Genomic DNA, 21,057 nt, shown 5'->3' with positions numbered 1-21,057 from the left:
TTAAACACTCCAAATGAAAGCTGACAACGGTCAACAATTAAATGTGTCACTATTCACTAATTCTGGAGTATAACATCCATCACTAGCAACTAAGGAGATGTTCACGTGGAAGCTACAACGACAGAGTCAAATGGAATGAACCGTCTCCAAACACTCCTGCATGAAATGTGTTGCCATGGTTACTTGCCTGTTTCTTCACCATCAAATCGTCAGTCGCTGCCGTGTGTGTGACACTTCTTAAAACTCACTCTGTAACCTTCCTCAACTTACTCATCTTTAAAAAAATAACCATAAATACCGATATGTTCTTGTTCTGCTGTGGCCCTCAAGGATGGAATCGAGTAACGCCAGGATAGCGATAATGCATTATTTTACTGCGTACTTCGTAAATGTTGCTTAATAACTTCACTTTAAATTTAATATAACATACATTTCTTTATTTCATTAATAGCTGTCCGGTGTAATGAGCTGTCGTAATTGCATTAGTGGTGATAACGAGGCAATATACAGGCTGACGAATCAGTCTTCGGTTTGTGGCGAAGTGCTCGTTCACCGTAAGTTTCGTCGCCAGTCAAATCTTCGTGCTGGACAAGGACTCAAAACCCGGATAATTACATTTCTCAGATACGTGTCTACTATGGAAGCTACACTAGCAAGCTTCATGACTGACGCAAAGTCGTGTCTGTCACGTGAAATATGCTGTTGATCGCTGTCAAGTCACTACTCACCATTTCACCGCGTAGTTACGTAATAGAGCACTTGTGGAGTTTGAAAGCGTAATAACACTATTACCAGAAAGCTCTTCATGTCAGTTCACGAGGCGCATTAGAACAGCTTAGTTTAAATGAAATGTCTGTGAATGACAGAGATCTTGTTCATTGTCCAGGTCCCGTGCACGTAGTTTCAAGATTTGTTACACTCATTACCAGTGTGAGTTAGTGTAACAGTGCGTAACAAGCAAATGTTGGATGGAACACGTTTCCTACAAGCAAAGCGAGGAGACACTTTACGTACTCGTCATAGGACTGTACTCTGACTTTTAAATACGTACAGTGACAACCAAATCACCATTTATAAATATAAATTTGTAATAAATAACAAATTATAAATAACTGTTGAGAATATTTACTAAGGTGTAGTTTTAACTCGCTTTCGCTTAAGAGCTGACAGTGGACTGGGGTGATATCTTCGCTTACTTTTTGCGGACCAGTGTGAGAACTCCTCGGTCTTCGGCAAAACAAGACTAGATTATTAAATTAACTATAATAAATGGAAAATTTAAATTATCAACTAAACTAATGAAAACGAAATTAAATATTTTAATAAATGAAAAATAAATTGCTTCTCTTATTTATCTGCTCCAACCTGCATGAAGTTTTACTTCTTACTGCTTTTTGTATTTCTTACTTTCTTTTAACAGTTTTTAATATCTTTTCACGTCTATATCCTACATATGCATGACGTTAGACATTCAGTCTTGTAGTTTGAACTTATTTTGTGCTCGTTAGCAAATTTTCACTCTTATCTAGCATTTCACTACGTAAATAAATTTAATACGTAGAGTTCGAAGTAACATTTCACGAATATCTTGTGAATTTGTATCGGTAGTAAAGTATATCGAAATGTCACCGTATCTGTAGAGTGACGTGTTAAGTGTAGTAGAATTAAATTTTAATTTTTGTACTTGAGACACAAATAAAATTCAACTATCAACGCATGCAGTACTGTGACTAGGAGTTCTGTGCACTTCAGTATATACTCAGTATTGTTATTTATGTGCGGTAAAAATGATCTTTTGTATTTGTTTTAAGATAACCATAATCTTTTGAAATTTTAGAAATGGCTACTATTGAAATTACATGTAATTAGAAAGAAAATAATAGAAAAAATATGAAGGTGTTGGTGCCTTTATTTCGATTGTCTTTAGTTCCATATATTATCGCAGATGAATGTAATTTTCAATTGTTTTTATCACTTTCAGTTTTAATCAGAAAGAATACTAGAGATACAGTCGTTGCAAAAAGGGAGAGTGTGCTTAGACTTCTGCCCTGGTGTAGGAGTGTACCGCTTTGTTTGGCTTGCACGCGCGTTTGTATGTGTGCGTGTGCTCTGTGGCGTTGCAGGAGTGGGTGGACTACAACCTGCGCTGGAACGAGTCGGAGTACGGCGGCGTCAAGGACCTCAGGATAACACCCAACAAGATATGGCGGCCTGACATCCTCATGTACAACAGGTAAACTCGACCAACCGAGCCACTGCCACAAGCCAGTTGGTGGAGGTTCTATCATTCCACCTGACCACCTTTCATAAGGCTTAATGCTAAGTTCACACTTTCCACACAGATATCCCACAACCAAACTAAATGCACAGAATGCCTTAATGTCATGAAATCATGTGAATTTGTTCGATAAAGGTTAAACAATGAAAATAAAACGTTTGCAGAGTATTCACATGAATTGGTTTTTTTATCGATAAAGGATATGACCTCCAGCATAATAACAGTACTTATTGACCTACATAACCAGCATCCTATATTTCTCGGGTCTCTTTGTATTCATTATAAACTGAAGGAGTTCCATCAAATCGACCTAAATAGAATCATTACTAAATTATCTCTTACGTAACTTTAAATTAGTCTCCACTGCTAACCCTGCTGAACATATAAAAAAATGACAATCTGTCAACCCGTTGCTTATTCAATCTTAGTTGTGTCGGATTTATTTGATTACGGCGTGTCAGTAGGACAAGCAACTACAAACCATCCACAGAGGAGATGGTGAAATGGACTCGCATTCGGGAGGACGATGGTTTAAGCCCGCGTCCAACCATCCACATTTAGATTTTCCGTGATTTCCCTAAATCGCTTTAGGCAAATGTCAGGATGTTTTCTTTGAAAGGGCACGGCCTATTTCCTTCCCCATCCCTGACACAATCCAAGCTTGTGCTCCGCCTCTAATGACCTCGAAGTCTCCGGGGCGATAATCCAATCCTCCTTCCTTCGATCTACAAATCAGCCATCAATAAATGCTGACAGGTCACATTAAACGCTTTGCAACAATTACATTGCACTACTTTTGGAAGTTCATTAATAGTGGTACATTTGTTGCGATGCAATTTGACAAGCTACTACGTAGTAACTTAAATTATTAATTATAAAAATTTCATTTACTATTGGCCTAACAAATAAAACTATGAGGTGCATCGGTTGTGAAGTAGGAAAAGTACATTTGTCAGTCAGTGAAAACAAATCATTATACGAATCCATGACATTACGACACTAGACAACGTCGTTTTTCATATTCCTCGCTTCCTTTTTTATTTCATTTTTAGACGGTCGCATTTTGGCATTTTTGATCGGGTGAGTAGTTTTATATATAGATGCAAATGTTCGTTTTATATACAACGTACGTAAAAGAATGTAGATACAAAATACGTTGTCAGGTTCTCGTGAACAATCGTACCATAAGCTAGTGTTAACTGCTACAAATAAAATAAACTGTGGCTCTTAGGTGGCACGCGTACAATACGTTTATTCACGCAAAACTCTAACATAATTTTAGGCATACAGTCATTTCACACACTGTCAAAAAAAAGCGTATTAGTTTTTCGATACCCAGTAATTGCCTCCCGCTGCGACGTGTGAGTTTGAAACGTAGTTCAAAGGTGCCTACAACGTTCCCCTGTATAGATGCGAAGGAGCAGTGGCCTGTGACTCGGCGACGCTTTAAACAGCAAGGTGTCGACACATGCGAAACGAAGTTCATGTGAGTTATGAAGAGGGTTGATCATGTCACACTGGCACCAAATTTCACCCTAATTCTGCCCAACGCCATCGTTGACGTGTCACACTATGGAAAGGTCGTCACATTCCCTCTTACCCACATTTCACCCCTTCTTTTGACACTTCTGCGATGGAGATCAGAATCGCGACACCCAGCGTTGAAATCATACGGTTTTCTTACGAGTGGACGAGGAAATAATTTCAGCCACACCGCCACTCAGTAGGTGGTACAAAGACGTCAATAAAACCACACTTTCCATTGCATTGTTGAGTCCCCCATACATTTCACGGTCGGAAACGACAGTTCGCAGTACGATGAGCGACAGGGAGAGAGGTTCTTGACAACATTCCGTACTGATGACACTCTCGGACGATTCAGCCATACTCTAAGAACATCTTAGGGCTGCAACGTAACTGAACGCGATCTGATCACTTTGGAGTGTAGTGCGACCAAAGTTTTTCCTCTGATATACAGGGTGGTACCACTAGGGACTGTTCAAAGCCATTTGACGAAATTTAAACACATTCCGAAGCAGCAAATCGTGCTAATGCTTTTTGAGCCCTCCTATTTCGCGCCCTCCTGTGGCGTTTTTACATTAGATTAGATTTACTTTCATTCTAATTGATCCGTAGAGAGGAGGTCCTCCAGGATGTAGAACATGTCAGAAAAACAATAATACATGACAAATATTTACATCTGAAACAAATAAGCTAATGTACCTTCCACAGGTCCCAAGTAGAATGATCGTCACTTTTTTTTAATGAACACTATATGAAAGAATCATTTTACAAACACTCATTTACTAAGATCGCATTAATGCACTGAATTTAAAATTTAAAAAATGGTTTTTTTTATTTATAGGGTAATAAACATATAATAGAACTACTACAATACTTATTTACAATGAACACATTACTGCTCTGAAGTGGTGCAGAAGTTAGATTGTACTTAAATATACATATACACACACACACACACACACACAAATCAGTTGATTCTACTGAGAAATTCATCAATGGAGTAGAAAGAGTTGGCCACCAATAAATCCTTTAGGCTTCTCTTAAACTGAATTTCATTGGTTGTTAAGCTTTTTACGGCAGCTGGCAAGTTATAGAAAATCTGGGTTCCTGAATAGTGCACACCTTTTTGTACTAGAGTAAGTGACTTTAAATCATTGTGAATATTATTCTTATTTCTAGTATTGATTCCATGAATTGAGCTGTTGGTTTGAAAAAGTGATATATTTTTAATGACAAATTTAATTAAGGAATAAATATATTGGGAAGCAGTAGTCAGTATCCCTAGTTTCCTCAACAGGCTTCTGCGAGATGTTCTTCAGTTCACACCACATATAACTCTCATAGCACGTTTTTGTACACGGAAAACTTTAGCTTGGCTTGATGACTTACCCCGAAAAATAATCCCATGGAGAGGTGCAACGTTGAGTTGTGCGTGGATAAAACGGCAAAGGCTCCGTCTCAAACTCCGCAGTTCCATAACACACTCGGTGCCACCCAAACACTTTGCTGAGCGTGTTAAAAATCTATCATTCAGATATTTCGATAATCCATTCAGCTCAGTGGTGCCTCATGGCTGCTCTAGCGCATGAGGGCATGCAACCGCACCTAAAGGGTGTCAAAGAGGTTGCCTGCCTCAGAAGCAACAGATATATTTTAGCGTCTCAACAAAGTTCTTTAGATGGCACCGAGGATGTTGCCGAACTTGGAGATCTTAGAGGGACCCTTTGCTGTTTTGTTCGTGCACATGTCTGTGTCGCTCCCCTCCTTGGTCACGCCACAGGAGGGGGCGAAACAGGAGGACTGAAAAAGTATAAACACCCTCTGCTGCTTTAGATCGCGTTCAAATTCCGGCCAATGGTTTCGAATAGTTCCTACTGGTTTCACACCCGGTATGTCAGAGCAACAACTGCGGTCGCACTACACTTCAAAGACGTCAGATGACGCACAATGGGGCTGCAGCCCCATGATGCGCTTAGAGTGGTCTCGAAACGTCCAGGGAATGGCAGCTGCGTCGAAAGTCGCCAACATCATCTTGTTTCCCATTTCACTGCGAACTGTCGTTTTCGATTGCAAAATGTGTAGGAATAAACGTCCCAAGTGCCCTTTATGTCACCGGTGGAGGGCTCCTCGTATCGATTCTGAGCGGCCGCTAACCGTAAGAAAACCGAGTGATTTCAATACTGTGTGTCATGGCTCTGACTTCCTTCGCAGAGGCGTCAAAGAAAACGCCAAATGTGGGTTAAGAGGGGATGTGACAACTTTCTCGTCGTGTGCCACGTCTACAAAGGCGTTGGGCAGAATTGTGGTGAAATTTGCAAATAACATGCCATCTTGAACACGCCTTACACCTTACAAGAAACTTTGGTGCTGTGGACTTTGCTTCACATGCGTTGACACCTGGTTGTTTGAAGCATCGGCGAGCTCAACGGTGACGTCGCGGGGTACCACCTATCGCACATTTACAGAGGAGGGTTGTAAGCACATTTGAGCCAAATTTAAAAGTTACGCGTAACAATGCGAGACAACTACGGCATTTCGAAAAAGTCATACTTTTTTCGCACACTGTATAAGTAAATATACTAATTTGAAGTTGAAAGCACTGTAACATATTGTATAATTACTTTTGAATGCATTACGGGAACAGCACTGATCAATGTCTTGTAAATAATTACTATTAAAAACAGTCTTGATCACGATTTATTTAACACGGTGACCGGTTTCGACCACTACTGTGGTCATCTTCAGACCATTGAGTAGGAACCCCTTTCTGTTGGAGAATACTACTATACTACTATAAATTCCCTTAACTGTTCCAGACCTCACGCCAGCCTGCGTGAGCTTAAACGCGTGCCTTTCGGCTTCCTCTCCTAGTGTCTTGGCTGTGTTGCCAAGTCGCAACAAACATAACCAACCCAACGACTCCGGTTGTGATCTACAATGTCCACAGCGCAAAGTCCAACAGAAAGGGGTTCCTACTCAATGGTCTGAAGATGACCACAGTAGTGGTCGAAACCGGTCACCGTGTTAAATAAATCGTGATCAAGACTGTTTTTAATAGTAATTATATTCTATAATATTAAATAAAACAGGTCAATGAGCAACAATATTTTTAATTATTACCCTCTTTCATTGTAAAGGTGTGTAAAAAGTATGTTATAACAGTTTTCACTTCATAAAATAGGGATTATAAAACAAGATGATAACTTTATTATGGCAATATATAGCAAGGACTTTAAAACATTGAAATTAAAGTGCACTGTTACATGACTGATTCTGATGCTGGCTTAAGCCGAAACGCAAAGAAATATATAGTTTGCAAAAATAAAACCACATGGCATATTACGTTGTCTGGCAAATAAGGTATAGTGCAGTTGTTTTATTTTCAAAAAAATATTTATTCTGCGTAGCCGCTAGAGATATTGCAGTTACTATTAACGAAACTTATCTTTGAATTCCTTAATACAGTTAAAAAGCTCGCTGTACTGATAATTAGCCAGAGTGCCAGTTCTCAATTAAAAACTAACGGAACACTGCGAAACAGGCTCTTACATTAGTGCTGTAGTGCTGACAGGTAATGTGTTTCGCTGAGCTGATAGTGTGCTGGCACCGAGTTAGAAGCGACTGAGCGCAAGAGTTGGCAGGTGATGGCTTCCAGAATGAAATTTTCACTCTTCAACGGAATGTGTGCCTGTCTGAAACTTGCTAGTAGATTAGAACTGTGTGACTATGCACCTGACCGGGACTCAAACCTGAGACCATTGCCTTTCGCGAAAAAGTGCTATACCTACTGAGCTATCCGAGCACGGCTCACAGCACGTTCTCAAAGCTTTACTTCCGGTATTTCATCTCCTACCTTGCAAACTTCGTAGAACTAGCACTCCTGGAAGAAAGGATATTGCGGGCACATGGCTTAGCCACAGCCTGAAGGATCGTTTCCAAAATGATGGCTTAGTCAGTAGTACATTTGCCCGCGAAAATCAAAGGTCCCACCTTCGATTCCAGGTCGCGTAGACAGTTTTAATCCGCAAGCAAGTGCCAGGTAATGGCTCGTTCCGTGGTGCTGCCAGACTGGACTCAGAAATTGGGTCCAAAGGGACAGGGGCCAGCAGTAATGACTCTGTCACGATGGACATATGGTCAGAACCAAACCACTGAGTGATCTTCCAGCAGCAGTTACAGTTCCCTACATCAGACGGCGCAGCCGAGTGTTCGTTCGACAATACGAGGATCTCTCCCTTAGATTTGTGCAAATATTTGAATGCGAGTCTTCGCACATTTGAATAGTTAGTCCTGGGTCTCTCCTTCCATAATGAAGATACACCGATGAGCCAAAACATTATCACCATCTTCTTAATGGCTTATTGGTCTACCTTTGGAACGCAGCATAGAAGCGATTCACGGTGGCATGGATTCGATAATTCCTTAGTAGGTTTCTGCCGATATGTCGCAACAGACGACTACGCACAGGTCAAGTAATTCCCGCCAGCTTCAGTTCGGTGGTTTGCGGGCGTGCAACTGGCCCACGAAGCGTCCCAGTTTTGTTCCATCAGGTTAATAAAAGCAAATTTGATGGCCAAGACATCAACGTGATGCTCCTCAAACCACTGTGGCACTATTCTGAGCTTGTGATAGAGACAGTTCACCTGCCGGAAGACGCGAACGCCAACGGATAAGACATGAAGCATGGATTGATGCAGGAGGTCCGCAATAACATTTAGTCCACAGTTATCTTCGTTACTTCGACTAATCTCATGGGAGCCCAGGGTAATATCCCCCACAGCCCCAGGGGAGTGCGTACATAGCACGGTGGATGTTTCGAGTAGCCGCTTGTCTGGATGAAGGCGTATCAAACGTGCTTCATCCGATCCGAACATAGGTTTCCACTAATCGGCATTAGTATATCGATGAGCTTGTGGTCACTGCAACCCTACCGGACGATTTCGTTGGGTCATCAAGGGAACACGTAGTTGTCATCTGCTGCGGAGCTCCATGTTCGACAATGTGTGCGGAAGGGGGTGCTCCTAAACATTTGTACATGCACCAGCACTGCACTCTGTCCTCAGACCTGCCACAGTTCGCCATCTATCCTGCTTGCGGAGGGGCTAGTAAACCTTCGAATTTCACACTCTGGTGACGTCCAGCACCTTGTCGCCTACTCGTGATTGAAACAGTCATTCAACCACGACAGTAGCACGCGAAGGGCCTACCAGCTTCGCCGTTCCCGATTATGTAAATCGGTTTTTGTCAGTTGATTTCCCAAATTAGCAGCGGGTATCATCTCTAGAACGAGTCCCAGTTATCTCTGCTCTGATTATATACTTTCTTTAGGACGACGCTTGGGAGGAATACCATCAGGCGCACGCGTTCTCGCTGTAGGCAGTGGTCATAATCTTTTGGCTCATCTGTTTACGTAATCAGCGCAACTAGACATAATGTTTCAGGATTATTCATCTTATGATATTAATTTATTTACGATCCTTTTTTGAGCCACTGGTGCTCATCATCAGCCATCAAGGTATACAAATTAATCAAATATTATTTGCACTTTTAACACTATTGACTAGACTGTCGCTAATTTGTTGAGCTTTCGGGGTATTTGCTAAGTCCAAAACATATGTGTTATGCAGGGTGTTCCAGAAATTTTCCGACAAGTTTAGAGTGGTTATAGAGAGTGTATTAAGGACCAAATCGAGGGTAGAAACCCGTGTCTGAAAATTTCATCCAATGACGTTACAATTCGTCGAATCTGAAGGTGCCGATGCCAGCCACTAGGCAGCAACCGTGACTTTCTACGCTGGCCGGCCTTGGGCGGAATGTCTCTCAATGTTTTCTATTAATTAGTGATTGCGACTGATTGCATGGTCGCCATTGTAGAAGGAGGAGATAGTTACTTGTTATACATGCCTTGTTCCCAACGAATGCAATGCTCTGTTGCCATGGTAGATGACGGATTCGGATAGGGCTTTCTATCTTCATTTTATTTTTCTCCCGTATACCGAAAAACATTCAGATTTTATAGGGTTCCGGGAGAATCATAAACTGTGGGTGGAAATTCGTGTCCGAAAACGTCATCCACAGAGGCAACAGAGCACTGCATTCATATGAGCCAAGGCTATTCTACGCAGCTGCTAGCTCTGTTTCTACGCAGCAGCTAGCTCCATGTTCTCCACTGGCGATAGTGGCAGTTACTTGTGATCACTGAATAACAAACGACATTGCGAGACGTTCCGCCTGCGGTGCGCCAGCGTACAAAGTCACGTTTGCTGCCGAAGGGATGCCGAAGTGGCACGTTGCAGTATGAAGTTTCCAGGTATGGGTTGCTGTCCTCGATTTTTTCCTCAAAACGAACGCTACAAACCCCCCGAAGTTAGTCACTATATTTCTGGGACGCCCTATAGATCCATAAAAAGTGCATCTTGTGTTTGTTGCCAGAAGAGCTGCTGTTATATAAATGATTTTGGTGACACAGCGCTAATGACTGCAGTTGTCGAGCACCTGTATTCGTTTCTCTAGAATTTTTTTTCGCCGTTTTAAGTGAATAATTGTGCACAATGTTTTAATATGCGCAATGTATTCACCAACAGTAGCCCGGGGTATACATGTTCCTTGTGGAAAATTGGTTCGTCGTATCTGCACAAACCATCACAATTGTTATACGAAGCAGAAAGCATTTGCCACTCACTTGTAATATTTTTACACAGAAACATTAACAGAACGCCTTCCACTTCATATGTTCAGAGTCATGTGTTGACTATTTTGTTAGCATATACGAGTATACCAACTGGCCATCCGCATCATTTATCATAAGCGTACCATTGCATATCTTGACACACACGTGTGTGCAGTTGTCGAACTATACCACCTGCTATGCATTATTGTTTACCATATCGTATGTCACATAAGTGGAAATTAATTAAATCATATCTGATAATATATAACATCCATGAGTGACAAAATACGGGTGTTGCCCAGAAAGTAATGCACCGCATTGCATTTTTTTTTCTCAGCCGAAAACAATGCTACGAATTCGAAGAACGTTACGTATGTATTATTTGAAATCTCCTGAGTGAGCGCACCGAATTTTCGTCACTTCCGACAGAGAGGGTAGCTACAGGACACGTTAAAAATGGCGTTTGTAGCTGATGTACGTTACAAGCAATGTGCCGTCATTGGATTTCTCACTGCAGAGAAAGAAACTGTGGGGAGTACTTGAAGTGTTGGCAGAAGAGCCAACACCGTGTTGCTAGAGGAGGCCGAAATGCACGCTTTTAAGCTCACGCAGACTGGCGTGAGGTCTGGAACAGTTAACGGAATTAATAGTAGCAAATAAAATACGAAGATCTTGGAATACTTAACTTTAATCCATAATTGGAGAACATCGCTCTTGACGGTACATGTTTTATAATTTAAATATCTATTGATAATGGCGCCTTGCTAGGTCGTAGCAAATGACGTAGCTGAAGGCTATGCTAACTATCGTCTCGGCAAATGAGAGCCTAATTGTCAGTGTAGCATCGCTAGCAAAGTCGTCTGTACAACTGGGGCGAGTGCTAGGAAGTCTCTTTAGACCTGCCGTGTGGCGGCGCTCGGTCTGCAATCACTGACAGTGACGACACGCGGGTCCGACGTATACTAATGGACCGCGGCCGATTTAAAGGCTACCACCTAGCAAGTGTGGTGTCTGGCGGTGACACCACAGTATTCACAAATGCTTGTGCAAAATGTATGGAGCATTTGCTTTCGACAGAAGTACAGGTAGTTTCTGGGCATAGAATGTGAGGTCATCAGAAGGAGGTTCGGCGGAGCTCCACGATTTGCAGCATTCGAGGAAATCATCCACGGCTGCCACACCTGACCTAGCCCCGTCGGACTTCCACTTGTTTGGGCTATTAAAGGATTCCATTCGTGGAAGACATTTTGAGGACAATGAGGAGGTGATTCACACAGTTAAGCACTAGCTCCGCCACCAGGACAAGGATTGGTACCGACAGGGCATACACGCCCTTCTTTCGCACTGGAGGAAGGCCATAGAACGGGATGGAGATTACGTGAAAAAATAGGGAGTGTAGATAAAACACCATTCTTTCTTGTGTGAAATTTTCATTATGTCCACTATAGAATTGTTGAAGAAAAAACAATGCGGTGCATCCTAGACATAGGGGTTTAAAGTTACCTTACTTGCTCACGTAAAATACGCAACTAAAATGCCGTTTGAGGCGAAAATGTAATTTATAAAGTGACTGTAGCACGGAGCAGTATGATGATATAAACGTCACCATTATCATCAGAAATGTTCTGGGAGCCCAAGTTGTAGTACTGAAGTACGAGTAAAAATTTTTTGCGCAATATCCGGTCTGAAGTGTAAAAATAGTTTAGCGTTACTTCAGCTTCACATAAGTAAATTATTAAAATTTTACTGTCCTTTAAAGTTCTTTTCATGAGCGACCTGCCCTGCCGTATCAGGAAAAAGAAGGGAACCAGAGGAAAAATATTCCTATCGGAGCACAAGTAAGGCGAACAAGTCTGTTTAAAAGACTCTGAAAAGTGGGATAGCAGCTGTCTCATTCTGTCTTCAACACCTTCAAAAAGTGTCCCATTAATTTAGGCATGCGGATATATTTCTGCATTTTTATGCTGAGAGACGAGGATAGTGTGGCAGTGGAAAATAGACGAAAAAGTGACAAATAGTGGGAGATATTAGACAGTGGTTGTATTATAGAAAGAGCAAATGAGACGAGGGCAGTGTGAGATAAAGGGAGGTACATAGCGGCAGTGAGATATAGTTGACAGTGACCAAACATTGCTGGTAAAAGAATGAAGGAGACAGTGCCAATGGGAGAGGAATGAAGAGACGGAGAAAGTGAAAATAGGCGGAAGCTAGTGACAATGAGAGACACACTATGACAACTTGGAAGAGTGATGATGAGAAGAACAATGGTAAGGAATGAAAGAGATTAGTAGCAATAAGAGAGAGCAAGAGGGAGATAGTGACAGTGACAGTGAGAGGAGGCAGCAGTTGCACGACAGAACTGACACTGGTGTTGAGACAGGGAACTGTGAGTTAGGCTGAATGATTGAGAATGGGCAAGTGAGAGTCGATGGGTTTCATCGACAAAGAGCGATGGACTATTGATTGTGAGTGAGTTACAGTTAGCGGATCTTGTGGGACTGAGAGACGAGTTGCATGTTAAAAAGAGCGTGAATATGTTTGCATGACATAACCTCTGGGAAAATTTTAAAGGTGCTGAGGAGGGTTAATGAGACATCTGGTACCCCACTTTTAAGTTAATCTTTTAAACAGGAGTATATTCGCGTTTTTGTGCTCCGATAGGAGCGTTTCCCCGCTGGTATCCTGTAGCGTTCAGTACTGGTAATCGCGCTACGGGTACACGAAAACTGAAATCTTGGAGCTGTCTATCTTTCACACAAATCTGTTTTCAAAGTCTGCCATTAAAACCACTGAAAGCAAGACAGGCAAATTCTCTACTCATAATTGCACTGAATAGTAAGTATTGAATCACCAAAATCCGTACGGCGACGAATACGGGATATGTTTTGTAGAGATTTGTATTTAGATTTTATTTCTCTCTTCTGAGGTGAAGCTAGTGAAAGCGTGTAGGAGCAGTGTGTATTGTCGTCAGCAGTTCATAGTAGGTGCACGCCAATGGAAGTGTCCACCTTATAGAGGTGGTACAGCAGTAAACTCAGCCTGTTGTGCATATTAACTTATGAAATTAATCTTTAATAATAATTAACTGGTGTAGATATGGTCATGAAATCCCAATAAAAATTCAAAGAAAATCCTGCAAAACCGTTTCTATCAATTCTTCTCGCTGAATGTGATGTAGTTGTTTCACACGGATGGATAGAAATCCCTGCGCTATAGGCGAGATTCTCGAGAGCTTCCGTGCCATCTCATAGGAGAATAATATACATCTACAGCCACTGATACGCTGCTCTATGTATCATCCAAGTTTGGATTCAATTGGGCTATTATTTCTGAGTACTGCAGTGTTTACATAGATGGTAAAGCACTTGCCCGCGAAAGGCAAAGGTCCCGAGTTCGAGTGTCGGTCCGGCACACAATTTTAATCTGCCAGGAAGTTTCATATCAGCGCACACTCCGCTGCAGAGCGAAAATCTCATTCTAGTTTTTACATACGTTAGTATATTTCCAGGAATGGAGAGGGTATCAGCCTGGGACATACTGAAGGAAGAAAGGAAACATCTGCCCAAAATCTGCTGTAGAAGCATGACCTAAAGTTTACAAACGCTACTTCAGATATTATAATTACATTACTTTCCCCGTTAATAGCCGTCTGCACTGCGCCACACAGAACGAACAACAGTTATGAAATTGGTGAGTTCAATCGAAAATTGCTTAAGAACTACAATACGTCTACACTAGAACAACGCCTAATTTTTTTGAGGCATTCGAAAAATAAAGTATCGTCCTAATGGTAGGGCGGGCGGTTACATTTCGCCATAGTCCAGGCAAGCCAGCAGAGAAGCGGAGGAAGTCCCAACTCACAATATTATTCGTGAGGGGATTTCAAGCTTTGACGGTCGCATTAAAAACCAATGAAAACTCCCGAAAACGTAGCATAGTTATGGGGGCTAAGGTATGTGCACTATCTTTCTAATTTAATTTTTTATTTTTATGTCCGCGACAAAAGTATGAGGACCTCGGATATATGTAAGTGTACTGTTTTATGTAAAAGGAAAATCTGCATCAATCCAAAGGCTTGTTTCAAGACCACGGTGCTTTACTAGGCATAGTCCTATCGGAGGTGACGTGTCTTTGTCTCATCCCGACCTTGGAAGTCAATCAGCTAGTCATTTGTAGAGGAACCTACAGTTTGACATGGGTTCTAAATCGCGGAGCAACTTACCATTTTTAACAGACATAAAATATAACCAGAGGAGGCAATAAACCCTGTGACCAACCAGTTTATAAACCCAGATCTGTGGCTTCATAGCCTGCCATTTACCCAGTGAGTCGAAGTGTAGACAGATGCCTTCCTCAGCATGTACAATGCGTTGCCAATAGCAGACGATGCGATGAAGGAATAAAGCTTTTTTTTTATTCCTTAATCGTAAATTTAGAGAAAGAGCAGTCTTTTAGCGTTCTGACCCACTGGGTCTTTTCAGTCAAATACCAGACTAGATGGTAGTGGGACAGACGGAGTTCCAATTGGGAATGTTTCGGGAGGTTCACGGTTCTGGAATTTGCCTTAAAACCAAGGAAAATCACTCCATAACCTTGGTCAGAATCCGAGGAAATAAATTATCTGCTCATCGCATTTGCAAGTGAATCATGAATTTGCAAATCGCCTTTGAAGTTCGTAGAAGTAAATCTTTAGAAACAACAAAGAACGGTTTATTATCGTACTGAAGTGAATATTGCACTAAATTACGATGTGATATTATACATACAGGTACGTGACATAAAAAGTTTATGAAATTACGTTACTTTATATCCTTCTTCTAGCTCATATTCTTATAGACAAAGCTAGGCTGAAGCCATATTTCAAATTAATTTCATTTGTGGTTATGTAATAAATTTCTGATGTATAAAGACATGAAATATACTTCGTTTGGTGAAAAACGCATTCAAAATACATAGAACAATAGCTCATCAAGGTAAATAACCATATATAAGAAACTTAAATCAAACTACAATTTTACTCATTTAGCTTTTTTTCATAAAATGCATTGAATTAATTATTGACTTGAACATACTTGACATCTTGCATACGTATTTGGTTTTGTATTCATTAACTGGGCACATACCATTTGGATAAGCATGAGTGGTAGGTAGCAGTGATAGGAACAACAGAATGAAAACAGTCGACTGAGTATGTTGCTGGGAAACAGTCGACTCATTCGATTATAGTTCTACTCGTATGTATCGCTTGAATTATTCATTCTTTTGCCTGGAACAGGTCTGTGAGAGCAGCTGAATGAAAACAGTCGACGCAGTACGACGCATTCAGTTCTGAGCGAAAGCCTTCGATCGTTTTACATTGTCAAAACATTATTGTCAACTGCACTGGTATCACCAGTCGTCACCGTTACTGTTGTCATGCTATTTGCTTTTTACGGTTAACAGATGTTGCGAGCAGGAGAGAGATCTCTGAATTTGCAGAATGTTAGCTTTTTACTAGAGAAGTTTTATTTGCGTAGATCACAGTAAATATATAGACAACTAGTTTCGGCAAATTAAATTGAAATCCTCAGGTCATGTAAATACATCAACCATTGTGACACTCTATGTAGTATTCAGCAAACACATTTGGGAGCAACACGTTGAAGAAGACGCACCAGTGTAATGTCATATGGTAAACACAAAAGTTCCAGATGGAATACATTTGGTTCAACCGTTATTGCTTGCTTTGACTGTGATGATCAGTTCGGACAGTGATATTATTAACGTCATTATGTCACTAATCTACAAAGATGTGTACAACAGTAATTATTGTGAAACACGACTAAACCCAGTTTGCTTACCCACAAGTAGGTCTTGTTTCTCTGACCGAAACTAACTTCTCGATATGATTTATATGCTCCAGACCATCAACATTTGCATATTTCAATGTAGCCCTCTTGTATTCTGAACTCATTTTACTCCATTTATTCCTTCTTAGGTCATTAACTTCTTTTGTTCAGTTTCAACAACATCAATACATAAATCACTGCTATTAGACGCCATTGTCATTTTCTACTTACCTATCGTAGGTCTACCGTACAGACTATATTACTATACATAAATTATCGAGAGAAAGCTATTAATGAATGTGTTAATAATTATATGTAAATACCTGGCAAGCAAAACAAGTCCTGTACCAAGCTTGGTTTGCCGGTAAACATTAATTTTCTGGGACTAGAAATACTGTACAGAAAATGGGGACTGAAGTGATTTTTCTGTTAAACGTAGCAATTTGGGCACTGGAATATGGCTGTATCCGTTAATCAGGCACCGAGAAAATTTGGACTAAGTCGTTTTGCAATTTCACCATTCCAACATAGAATTATTTTTTACCAAGCAAATGTGATCCCAAAAATTTTTTTATTTTTTTTTTTACTATAATTATCCACTCGGTATGAAAACAAGCTGTTATAACGAGAAAACTAAGATTACGTCGCGTTTGTGAAATATCAGTCCAGCGTCCTAGAAAACTAGATAACGTACTTCCACAACAGTATTTTTGACAGAAAGAGCAAAATTTAACGCCCACCAACTTTTTAATGAATACCGAGAATTGGATGATATAGATCGTTCGAGACGACATTGGAGCCCGGAAGTTGCAGGGCACAGTTTCTGTCCCCCCATCCCCAGCCCCCTTCCTCCAATTCCCCAAGTCAGAAACACAAGCCACGTCTTTCATATCCATCTGAAGCGACTCTGTCCGCAAATGAGTTTCTCAATTTATCAGCAAGACTCGGGAGTAACGGCGTAAGAATTCCAGGCGAATAATCGCAGCAAAATAAACACATGTAACGCGTAATTCGTTACGGCGGCGCGAGTTTTTATGGGTCGTAAAGGTTGACGACGAATGCCGGCGCCCTTTTAATGGGTCGTATCTCAGAGTTTAGGGCACGCCGGGGACGACCGCGCGCGCCCTGGCTCCGGACGGCCGCCATCAGATAAGCGACGCGACGGGCCGCGCGTGGGCGGCAGCGGCTGAAGATGTCCGGCCGGACTCGCGGACCTGCCAGTTAACGTCTTTTAAGGACTGTCTGTTCGCCCGAAATAGCCTGTTATGTCTGTATACTAAACCGCATGCGTGAAAAGTGAGAGCAGGAGATTTTACCACACACGGTCTCCAAACGAACATCGCAATGTCCTTTCGGAGTACGACGTTGGTTCAACAACTACACGTGTTTGAAGACAGAGGCCTCTGCTTACGCAAAATGAGGTTATAGCTCGCACAAGATACGGAGGACGAAGCGCAGTGACCAGTTTTCGTCCAAAAGCGTTGGGAGAGTTCATTCGTTTGCTCCAAACGGGAGGCCGATAAATGTTTTCCACCTTTCGACCCGTCAGCGATGCCAGAATCGAGGCGCCCACACTGCAATCTTTCTCAAACGATTTTACACAAACTATTCTGGAAAAAAATTAATTTTTACTTTACTAATAGCTTTATATGTCAGGTTCGTGATCATGTGCCCATCATTTCGTTAAAGGTCATATTTATTGTGATATTTGTGCAAAAGCAAGACACGGCGCGAAATTCGGAAAAGTGTACGACAAAAAATAGGCGTTGCTATGAGTCTGCGTTTGGTGCATATTACATAATATGTCGTTAGGTATGGAATTTAGCTAACATGTTGAATTGTTCTTTAAATTTGGGCAGAGGCATCTGTCTGTAGAAAATCCCGAGAAAAATTGACCTGATGTAACACACGTTCGCGATCGCGCCACAAAAGCGATAAAGTCAGAGTGAAATATCCACAACATTTTTCTTATTTCATTTATAGTTTCGGTCATCGAAATGAGATTTTGGCAAATGACTGCACGCAAAGAGGGGAGTATTTCACCATATCGTTATTATATATAACTTCGTTATCTACGGTGTTATTCCAATAACTACAGACTTTTTTGGTAAGGGAATGTAATTTTTAAGGGCCATCGATAGCTCGTGAAATGAGAAACACTATGGACATTAGAACAACGTATGTGAAGACATTACAGGGTCGTTTGTACAGAGGATGTGTTTTTTCATAAGCTACTGACTTTACTTTTCCACAGTTCCTCTTTTAATATACTTAATAAACCACTGTTTCAGAATTCGCTCACAATTGTGTCTGCACAACATGTTAGTGAGGTGAGACAGTGTAAACTTCGATGTGTTTTGGCAAAAGAAGCAAATATTAACATGGCAGCCAGAGAAATGTGTAGGTTTTACTCAAAATTCGCCGCTCACGATGCTTCTCTGAAAGCCACAAATTGTTAACAAGCCAGCCGAAAAGAAATTGGTGCTTTATCGGCGGAATTCTTTCTAGACACCAACGAAAGTTGAGATGACAGTCGATTATTTTGAATGGTCACCATGCAAGTGTAGGTGTGGAGGGGACTCGCTTAATATTTACAAAAGATTTGAGTGTAGGCTTCAGTTTAGAGCGGCTCTTCCACTCTAGCACTCGACATTTCCCCTGCAGCGCTCTGAGCGACCCCCCACCAGTGCCACTTTCCCCACACTTTCCTAACCAGCTGTACATCTAGCGCCCAGGCCATTTTGCACACCCTATACCAGCTTGTGTCGCCGACTGTTCAGTCAAAGGAGAAAGGAAAGCACCGACGTTTTGGGAACAAATAGGACGACTGGGACCAACTGACAGCCGTTTTATCATCAGCTAATGACGTTATCGAGAAGCAGTGTGGAAGCCGTTAGTATTGGCGCAAGGGGGACATGAGCACAAGTGCCGTTATCCAAGATGGCAGCGGAGACGCCAGCTGATGACGGCATCAACTGATGATTCACACCTATCAGCTCAACAGAGAAAAATTACGAACTATAAAAGATCCACTAACTTCATCCGATATAGAACTCCCCTAGGCACCCATGACATCAGTATCCATAGGTATCATGCATGAGACAAGTGTGAGCATCCCATGGAGTTATGTGATGTCAGTATAACACTGGAAGAACTCTAACTGTACACCCGAAAATAGAGGAAACTTTCACCTGCTCGCTGTAGGCAGTAGTGGTGTGAGAGTGATGGCTCAAGCTGGCTTGCATCTGGCAGTGGCGTCGATGCGCATGCGCCCTTGGAGCGTCTGCACTCTTCAAATAGGTCTTCACTTCCATCTAGTCGTGTCAGCAATGGTGTCTACCTGATCACGTATTTCGAGAGGAAGTTCTCAAGTGTCAAGTATGAAAGGGATGCACCGCCTCATGCTTGAGGGACACAAAAGGGCATCTGTGCGTGGCTTGGCAGCTGATTGCCACATCACTTTGGGGGGAGGGGGGGTCTGCCAGAAGCCACCTGTGCGGTCCAGTGGACAAGTAGCAGTGGCCAGTGCTTGCGCAAGTTGATTGCATTATTTTGCACCGAGCGAGGTGGCGCAGTGGTAGCCACTGGACTCGCATTCGGGAGGACGACGGTTCAATCCCGCGTCCGGCCATCCTGATTTAGGTTTTCCGTGATTTCCCTAAATCGCTCCAGGCAAATGCTGGGATGGTTCCTTTCAAAGGGCACGGCCGACTTCCTTCCCCATCCTTCCCTAATCCGATGGGACCGATGACCTCGCTGTTTGGTCTCTTCCCCCAAAACAACCCAACCCATTATTTTGCGAGCAGGTCTGTAGGCTGTGCTATGTGTTATTTGGCCAGTTTAGAAGTTGATTTCGTGTCTACAAATCAGTGTACTACATTATTTAGGAGGAGTTTACATGTCTGTGTGATGTGTACTGAAATTATTTTGGTAAATTAGGAGTAGTTTGCGTGTGTGTAGTGGTTTATTTCGGTAATTTACAAGTAGTTTACAGGTCCGTAGGCTGTGTGGTGTGACCCCATGCATGTCAGAGCGTGTGTTTTGTATCAGTGTGATAAATATAATATCTCTCCAAAATAAATAAAGTACACTCCTTCCTCTCCCTAGCACCGCAGCACAGGCTGAGTCATTTTCTCCTCCAGACAACTATCTTGGATTACATCATGGAATGGAAGACAATGCCCTCTGGTGGTGGTACTGTGTACTAGGCCAGCAGAACTCCAGACCTCGTGGTGAACACACTGTTTCCCACCATTTTCCCTCACCCTCCCAGCAGCCATCTTGGGTTACATCACAGAATGGACAAAGTGCCCTCTGGTGGTGGTACTGGGTACTAGGTCAGTTGTACTCCGGACCCCATGGTGACCACACTGTTTCCCGCCATTTTCCTTCTCCATCTTGGATCACATCATGGAAAGGATGCCAGTGCCCTCTGGTGGCAGTACTGTGCACTAGGTCAGTTCGACTCTGGACCCCATGTCGACCACGATGAATGGCTGTAGTGCCTCAAATTGTTTAAATAAAGACTGGTACATGATTTCGAGAGTTGACAATCAGCGACTATGTATGCAGAGTATTATTGTTTTGACAATTTATGAGTTTTTTGGATCTCTGGACATAAATGTGTTGCATTATTTTACAAGTGGTTTGCAGGTCTGTAGGCTGTGCAGTGCATTATTTTGGGCTGTTTACAATTAGCGAGCGCATCTGCAGATTATTATACATGGGTAATTTACGAGTTGTTTGTAGGTCTGTAT

General features: G+C 41.9%; 1 protein-coding gene across 1 annotated transcript in view; it reads left to right on the top strand.

Annotated features, from left to right (window-relative positions):
• The window catches only part of LOC124798962 (neuronal acetylcholine receptor subunit alpha-7-like), a 341,236-nt gene that overhangs the window by 65,431 nt on the left and 254,748 nt on the right, over positions 1 to 21,057 (top strand). Inside the window, exon 3 of the mRNA XM_047262497.1 lies at positions 2,124 to 2,233. Within this exon, the coding sequence (XP_047118453.1) occupies positions 2,124 to 2,233 (110 nt within the window). The remainder of the gene's footprint in view (positions 1 to 2,123; positions 2,234 to 21,057) is intronic.

This window comes from Schistocerca piceifrons, chromosome 5, assembly GCF_021461385.2.
Source record: "Schistocerca piceifrons isolate TAMUIC-IGC-003096 chromosome 5, iqSchPice1.1, whole genome shotgun sequence".
Lineage (NCBI taxonomy): Eukaryota > Metazoa > Arthropoda > Insecta > Orthoptera > Acrididae > Schistocerca > Schistocerca piceifrons.
The sequence above is the reverse complement of the archived record's forward strand: the minus strand, read 5'-3'. Positions and strand labels throughout refer to the sequence as shown.